The sequence below is a fragment of the Hibiscus syriacus genome, unplaced genomic scaffold, assembly GCF_006381635.1.
Source record: "Hibiscus syriacus cultivar Baekdansim isolate YM2019G1 unplaced genomic scaffold, ASM638163v2 tig00110532_pilon, whole genome shotgun sequence".
In the NCBI taxonomy this organism is placed as follows: domain Eukaryota; kingdom Viridiplantae; phylum Streptophyta; class Magnoliopsida; order Malvales; family Malvaceae; genus Hibiscus; species Hibiscus syriacus.
This window is the reverse complement of record NW_024062771.1, coordinates 617,629-625,633: the sequence shown is the minus strand read 5'-3', so window position 1 is coordinate 625,633 and position 8,005 is coordinate 617,629. Positions and strand designations below refer to the sequence as shown.

At 34.1% G+C, this 8,005-nt stretch overlaps 1 protein-coding gene across 1 annotated transcript; it reads left to right on the top strand.

Moving 5' to 3' along the window:
* The first annotated feature begins 280 nt into the window (after positions 1 to 280).
* LOC120130251 (polyamine oxidase 1-like) lies at positions 281 to 7,046 on the top strand. Its single transcript, XM_039147520.1, has 10 exons — positions 281 to 421; positions 588 to 837; positions 1,049 to 1,177; positions 1,271 to 1,332; positions 1,563 to 1,717; positions 3,651 to 3,794; positions 5,131 to 5,280; positions 6,115 to 6,370; positions 6,480 to 6,560; positions 6,643 to 7,046. The coding sequence occupies exons 1-10, from the start codon at positions 370 to 372 to the stop codon at positions 6,843 to 6,845; spliced, it is 1,482 nt and encodes a 493-aa protein (XP_039003451.1). The 5' UTR covers positions 281 to 369; the 3' UTR covers positions 6,846 to 7,046.
* The last annotated feature ends 959 nt before the right edge of the window (positions 7,047 to 8,005 follow it).

Below are 8,005 nucleotides of genomic sequence, written 5' to 3'. Positions count from 1 at the left end.
GTTGCGTGGGTGATGGAATAAAACCAGATTGCTTCGCTTAATTTCAGCTGTAAACCGACTATATTTGTCAATAATTAGTGATTAAATTACTTCAATTAAAATTCATATCCTCCACGTAATAACCAAATATCTGTTTTATTTTTTTTTTGTGCAAATAAACAAATTCATTAGAAGAATTTAAAAAATTTAAGTGAAAGTAAAATAAAAAAATGCGGAAAAAGAAAATCCTTTATAAACGGACTCCCGCTATTTCTGCATTTCTCGCCAACACTACCGGAAACTCAAAAAGCAACAACCACGTTCAATTCCTTTTCTTCTTCTCTTCTCTTCTCTTCATCTCTATTCTTTGTTTTTTCCTCACTTTCTTTAATGGAATCCTCTCCTCGGTCGTCCGTTGTCATAATCGGCGCCGGCGTCTCTGGTTTGTTACATTAACCAATTCCACTGAATAATACATTTATTTCTTTTTTCTAAACCAACAAACCTGTGTATATCACGTGTTATTATGAGATTATAATTTGAAAAGAACAAACAAAAGATTGAGATTGCTCTCTTCTAATCGATCACTCTTTTAACCTCCTGGATAGGTTTATCAGCGGCGAAGGTCTTGGCCGAGAATGGAATTCGGGATTTGTTGATCTTGGAAGCATCTGATAGAATTGGCGGTAGGATTTGGAAAGAGAAGTTCGGAGACGTCTCGGTGGAGCTGGGAGCGGGTTGGATTGCCGGTGTAGGTGGCAAAGAGTCCAATCCGGTTTGGGAGATAGCCGCGAAATTAGGCCTCCGGACCTGCTTCTCTGACTACAGCAATGCCCGCTTTAACATCTACGATCGCAGGTCCGAATCTGAAATTTTTTCCTCTTCTCTTTGGCGGTGAATAGTTTGAGATTTGAAAATTACTATATGTAAAGGAAAAGCCACATGGATATTTCGATTCGCCAGCGTATATTATTATTTTCTGTTTGAGTTTCGACATAGAGAAAATGAAATGGAATTCTGCGTCTGGTGAATTAAAGCTGAATCCCTTCTTTTTATCAATGAATTGCAGCGGGAAAATATTTCCGAGTGAAATCGCCGCCGACTCGTACAAGAAAGCGGTGGACTCTGCGATTCAGAAACTAAAGGGCGTCGAGTCAAACAGTGTTGAAGATGCCACCAATAGAACCGAATTTTCTTTGTAAGAAGAAGAAATGATTGTATCATAATTATTAGGAATTTACTTATTTGCTATCATTGGATTAATCTTTCCTTTCCGTTTTGGATTTTTTAGAACACCGAAGACCCCAATAGAGCTCGCAATTGACTTTATCTTGCACGATTTTGAGATGGCAGGCAAGTTGCACAACTCATTTTTGCTTTCCCATGCTTGGATGCTAAGGAAAGCATTTTATTTTTCCATTCATGCATTGGGAATTTGGATTTTTTTTACGTCGTGAAAAGCACACTCCAAAAACATTGTCATTAGGAATTTCTATTACACAAATTATTTTTCCCACTTCCACAATGCAATGCATAAAAATTTTAGTTTCTTTTTTGCTGATGCTTCTTGTTTTAGCATACAGAGGTTGAGCCGATATCAACATACGTAGATTTTGGGGAAAGAGAGTTTTTGGTGGCAGATGAAAGAGGTTATGAGTATTTACTGTATAAAATGGCTGAGGAATTTCTATTTACTTCGGAGGGTAAAATCCTAGACCATCGCCTTAAACTCAACAAGGTATGAATCCAACCCTTTGATTTCTTTTCTTTTGCTTCCCCCCCTTTTTTTCTGAATCCGATTATTTAGTCCATATGACATGAATTTTTAGTTTTTTTATAGCTCGACCATGGGATAAAAACAAAGGAAATAGGGAGGGTGCAATTAGGGGGGGGGAAATCCGAAACCTGGTTTTATATGCGTGCACTGTTCTCTTTTTGTTGTTAAGCTTGATTGACTCACTTTTGGGAGTTGGCAGATAATGACGTTTACTAGAAGCTATTTTAACCTTTGAATTATTTTTATAATTATTATTTAGATGCTTCTCTTCTGCCTTCAATATGGAGCGTCAACTGGTTTTTTTAGTTTCTATTTGGATATTTCTTTTGTTGATTAATTATATTGCTCCTCCCTCTTTTTCATATTACCATCATTATGATTTTAGAGACGTATACCACTGCATATTAGTATTTAGTACTAATGCTAATATATTTTTCTCGTTGAAAATTTTGGATTCTTTTGATTTTCATTTTTTGTCTATTGACCCGAAGTCGTCTTTTCCATCACTGTGACGATCATTATCAACAGCAAGAAAATAGTTATGTCAACCTCAAATGTTGGGTCTTTTACCGACTATGAGCAATCACAATGATACAAAGCGAGGTTGCTCAACAGTACCTTATAGTTTTTCATTTTAATTATTTAACTTTCTTCCAAACATTTAAGTAACTTTAGCCTCACTGAAGTGATCGTAGGGCAGGGTAGTTCGACAATTTTAATATACATTTAAGGAAATATTTAATTGGAAATGTTAATATTTTTTTAATATTTATAGTAAAACATTATCTAAAACATTATTTTTTACCAAAAATATTAATTTTGCTATCTAATTTCTAAAATAAAAATAATATTTTAGACAGCGTTTAATATTAATATTTTTGATAAAAAATAATATTTTAAATAACATTTTATCGAAAATATTAAATATTTTAGGTAACATCAAATATTAATACTTTCGATAAAAAAATTAGATAATATTTTACTAAAAGTATTAAAAAATATTAACATGTCAGTCATATATTAAAATTATCGTAGATTATACATCCTCGCATGGATCCAATTCTCAAATTTTCAGTATTCTGCAATCTGCACTGTCCACAATGACCTGAGAACAACACCCTGGAGTTGAGATGTCTTGTTAAGCTTACATAGGGACATGCAAACAGAAAGTCTTGTCAGTTTCTCCATTTAATATGTTGTTGTATTCACTATAGTAGCTCTAAATCAGGATTTATCAAGTAAGGAAGTTTTAATATACAATTAAAAAATATATTATTAAAAATATTAATATTTTTTAATATTTTTGTCTGATCAAGTATTATCTAAAATATTATTTTTAATAAAAAATGTTAATATTAGGTGTTACTTAAAATTTTTAATATTTTCAATAAAGCGTTATTTAAAACATTATTTTTTTTACAGGAAATGTTAATATTAAGTTATACAGGAAATTAGTTAACAAAATTAACATTTTTTATAGAAATAATAATATTTTAAGTAATGTTTTACAAGAAATATTAAAATATATTAAGATTTAAAGTAATGTCTTTCAAAGTTGTCGTAAAGCATAAATACCCCTAAATCAGACATCAATTACCTTTTTATTTCCTACTGTTTACGATGCCTTATTGAAACTTTCCGCAAGAGGGTAACGAGTGCAATGTCTCCATGTTACCTCCTTCAATAAATCTTCCCCTTTCTACTAGACCGCTTTTGGTTTCTGAACTGCATGGGTTTTCTTGCTTTGACTTCTCAGAATTTTATGAGACGTTTTGGCTGTTACCTTCGAATTCATCTACTCTAAAATTTTCAATTGAGTTATAGTTCTTATTTACTATTATATAATTAAGATGCTGAATATAATTTTATTTATTTGTTCATGGACTTGGGGCAGGTTGTCAGAGAATTACAGCACTCGAGAAACGGCGTCACGGTGAAAACAGAGGATGGTTGCGTTTACGAAGCTGACTACGTGATTTTGTCTGCTAGCATTGGTGTTCTCCAAAGCGACCTCATTTCCTTCAGGCCACCCTTGCCCGTAAGTACCTTCTTTTTCTTGCATTTCCACAAAGAGTTATTCATCAACGTCATGTGATTTATGAAGATCTTGACCGTTGAATCAATAGGATGAGAACCCTATGCTACAGGTCCCCATAGATGCGAGTTGCGAATTTGTTTTCCTGGTATTTTAAGTTGTGGGCCACAATATTAAATATCATAAAGTTAGAAAGAGTCATAAATTCATGGTTCTAGGCACTTAGCTTTATTAAATAGTTTACTGGTGGGTGATAAAAGGAATATATATTCTCGAAGTGCCTTTATTATATGCAAATGCCATGGGTTGCACCATGATTCACAGATTGTTTAACCCATAGGTTCATGTGATTAGCCCTTTTCTAGGGTTGAGATTTTTCTTTACCTCAACACGTGTACTTTGTGGGGTTGATAAATTACAAATAAAATATATTATACAGCTGCACTTCATTTTATTGAATGGTACTACTTGGATAAAAAGGAAAAAAAAGAAATTTGAAGTCGTACTGCTGGACGCTATGATTATCAATTATTAATTAAATTTGTTAAACAAGATTTTCCTTTGTCACTTTCTTCATAGTTGGCTTTCTTAGAAACTTGGTTATTTAAACAAGTGAGTTAACAAATTGTTTAAAGCGAATGCGGTTATCTCTAAGAGTTATGAGTTTGAGCAACTACATTTGCAAGGTGAATATGTTATCAATTAGTAAGAAACATTTTAAACATATACTACCTTACAATCACCCAATAATATTAAATAAAAAACTTAGTTCTTTACGAGGACTAGATGGGCCATGCCATGATTTAAGCATTTTTCTGAGTAGGTAAACTATATTTAGATCTAACCCTTAGAAGCCAGCGACATCATAAATTCGCCTCAATGATTGTTAGAGATATGTAGTAGAACTGGAGCTGGTTCAGAAAAGTGACTGAATAAAACACGAAAATGGATTAGGACTGTGTGAGAGTATGAGAATGAAGTTCATGTCTTCATTAAACATGTAGGGCTTGGGCGTTGCTAATGATGTTGCTACAACCAAATTTATAAATTGGCTACTTAATAGACCATTTACAATTGGCTATTTAATCCATTTACAAAGAATTTTGAAGGAAAAATCTCCCACTTGCTCTTTTACCCAGAGTCATAATTATTTTTAGATTTAATTTAAAAATAATTATGACACCCATAACGAAATCATAAAAGGCTTCTTAGAGATGCCTTGAAATGACGTTTTATATTATAATCCATATTTTATGGTGGTCCCCTGGCTTAAAATTGCTTAATCATGTAAAATTTCCTTTGATAATCATAAAATTTCTTTTGCTTGTAATGATAACAGAGGTGGAAAACAGAAGCCATTGAGAAATGTGATGTGATGGTGTATACAAAGACCTTTCTCAAGTTTCCGTATAAGTTCTGGCCTTGTGGACCTGGAAAGGAGTTCTTCATATATGCTCACGAGAGAAGAGGCTATTTCACATTTTGGCAGGTTAGTTTAATGGTTATTTCCTTTATAATATTGTTGCCAGCTAACTTCGATGTTTTATCTGCCCAATGCTCTTGCTGCTACCCGGTATTATAAAAAATTCAATCTTCGGTTTTTTTTTTACTATCATAAAAGAATTCTGCGGCGTACACTGGTCCTTGATCCTAGGCTGCTCTACTTATCATGTAGCAATTAAGAACCCCGATTTTCTGCAGAAAACGACAACGTTACGTTACTTGAATGATTAAGCAGCCGCTAAATACAGATAATTGCTATTTATTTTTTAATGAAGTTGATGGTTGACTTTGCTGGTTATCTTTATCTGTTAGGGGCTATAATTAACATTTAATAACGTAGCAACCTACGTGATATGTCTACATTTGATAACTAAGATTATATATATGGATTTGAGTAGAAGACCACACTACATACAATGACACTGCTAAATGCATTACAATGCTAGTTCTATTATCAGATGTATACTTATCTTATATATATACATCATACATGTAGGCGTTGATGGATCCAGTTACTATCCGAGTTGTTTGGTGCTTTTTTTTTGGTGAGAATGAAATGCCTTCGATAATCAGTTTGATTACAAAAAAACATTAATTAATGTATTTGCTTGACGTTGAAGAAAACTGAACTTTTTTTAATGATTAACTTGGCCTATAGCGGATGAAGTATGAGGTCACACTGTCTTTATCTTATAAAATATATTTTGATGAGAATTCTATTTCTTTTTTGCATCCATGATTGATTGTGTCATCCATTCATTTTCTCAACTACCCCTGATATTCATCCAAATTGGCTGCTGATCTGTTGCTATGTCATCAGCACATGGAGAATGCATACCCTGGTTCGAATATTTTGGTTGTAACATTGACGAATGATGAATCGAAACGTGTGGAATCTCAATCCGATGAAGAGACGTTGAAGGAAGCAATGGTTGTGCTTAGAGACATGTTTGGGCCCGAAATACCCGATGCCACCGATATACTTGTTCCCCACTGGTGGAACAACAGGTTCCAGCGTTGCAGCTACAGCAACTACCCTATGATCTCTAATAACCAAGTCATTAATGACATCAAGGTAACTCCTATTTGCTCTCAATGCCTGATCTTTTAGGTTATAGCATCCAGCTACTTGTCTATAAATAAAGTAATGCATGAACCTTGTATTTCTTTTGGGTACGTTTAGGCCCCCCATTGGACGCATATTCTTTACTGGTGAACACACAAGCGAAAGATTCAATGGCTATGTGCACGGTGGATACCTTGCAGGTAAGGAAGGATAGAGGCCATTTAGGAGTTGTTATCGTGCCTCCAATTTTGCTAATGTTTTGAGATTAAACAACTGTTACAGGTATCGACACAGGGGAAACTGTAGTGGAAGAAATAAGAAGGGATGAAAGGCAAAACGATAAACAGAACCAAAATTTCCTACTGGAGCCCTTGCTAGCATTAACATTAACTCAGGCGGATGCAGTCTCAAGTCTCCATAAATGCGACGTTCCCACACAATTGTATCTAAGGAGCAAGCTCGGCATTCCCGAAGCAATATTATGACTACATGGACCAGACTTTGACAACTTCAACGACGCTGAAATCGTGAAGGATGGTTTCGAGCCAAATGTAGATCGGCCCTTTGATACAATCCACGAGGTGAAATGAAAGAAAAAGCATATCTAAAGTGGGTATTGCATGGCTTCATGAATGGGAATGGGGAATGGAAATGGGAAATGATAGATAAAGGAAATGAGAGAAAAATGAAATCACATGGTGTATTCTGATTGTACTTAAAAACCCAGGATTATCAATTCAATCAAGTCCTAAATATTTTTCAAACAAAGCCTTGGCAATAGCAAGAAAATCTCCTTCGGCCTTGACTGGGTACAGCTCAACCCATGCTTGTCATTTATTTGAGAATGATATCCATTGTTTCCTCCATTCCACCATATTGGAACTCTCATTTTTCTCCAAGCTTTTTAACAAATAGTTAAAATAGCTTTAGGCCCGAGGCAGATAACAGTCCACTCCAAAATTTGTTGGCTAAATAATAAAAGAAAAGATTTAATGTTAGTTCAGTAATAAAAGCTTGAATGAAGATGCACCATTCTCGACATTACCATAATCATGAAGCTGGCTTTGATTGGTTGCTGTGGTATCAAACCACATTGTCACTTGCGTTCTAGCATTCCCACAAAGAGTTAAATATAACTCCATAGCATTCCAGCAAAAATAAACAACAGTAAAATGGATGGGGATGTATTATAAATTTAATATAGGCAAAGGTCTGGTTGTAAATGAGACGAGGCAGTTTGTGAGCTATACTCGAGTTTAATTCCATCGAAATTTGGTCAACACTCGAATCGAGCTACTTGATACTTGATTCAAAATACTCGAGAGCTACTAAAAAAATAATATATTAATTTTTTAAATTAAATTATTAAAATTTATATGTTATTCAAAAAAAATACAATATAAGATTTTCATGTACTTAAGATTCAGGTTCGAACTTGAGCTTCAATCAAACTAAGATTGAGAACGTTTTGAGTTCAAGTTTTTTCAAGCTCGAGCTTCAATTTTTTTATTTTGAGTTTGAATTCAAATCGAGTTGAGCTCAAATTTACACTTTTCAAGTCGAACTCAATAATAATCGTGTTCAACTCGACTCGTTTATAACTCTAGCTCTGCTATGTGACCAATGAGAAGGTACCCTATTATTG

What these genes read in the sequence shown, in the direction of transcription:
- LOC120130251 (XM_039147520.1), top strand. Translation starts at nt 370, where the DNA reads ATGGAATCCTCTCCTCGGTCGTCCGTTGTCATAATCGGCGCCGGCGTC. An exon ending in TTTAACATCTACGATCGCAG is followed by an intron (nt 838 to 1,048) that starts GTCCGAATCTGA and finishes AATGAATTGCAG; the next exon opens with CGGGAAAATATTTCCGAGTG. An exon ending in AGTCATTAATGACATCAAGG is followed by an intron (nt 6,371 to 6,479) that starts TAACTCCTATTT and finishes GTACGTTTAGGC; the next exon opens with CCCCCATTGGACGCATATTC.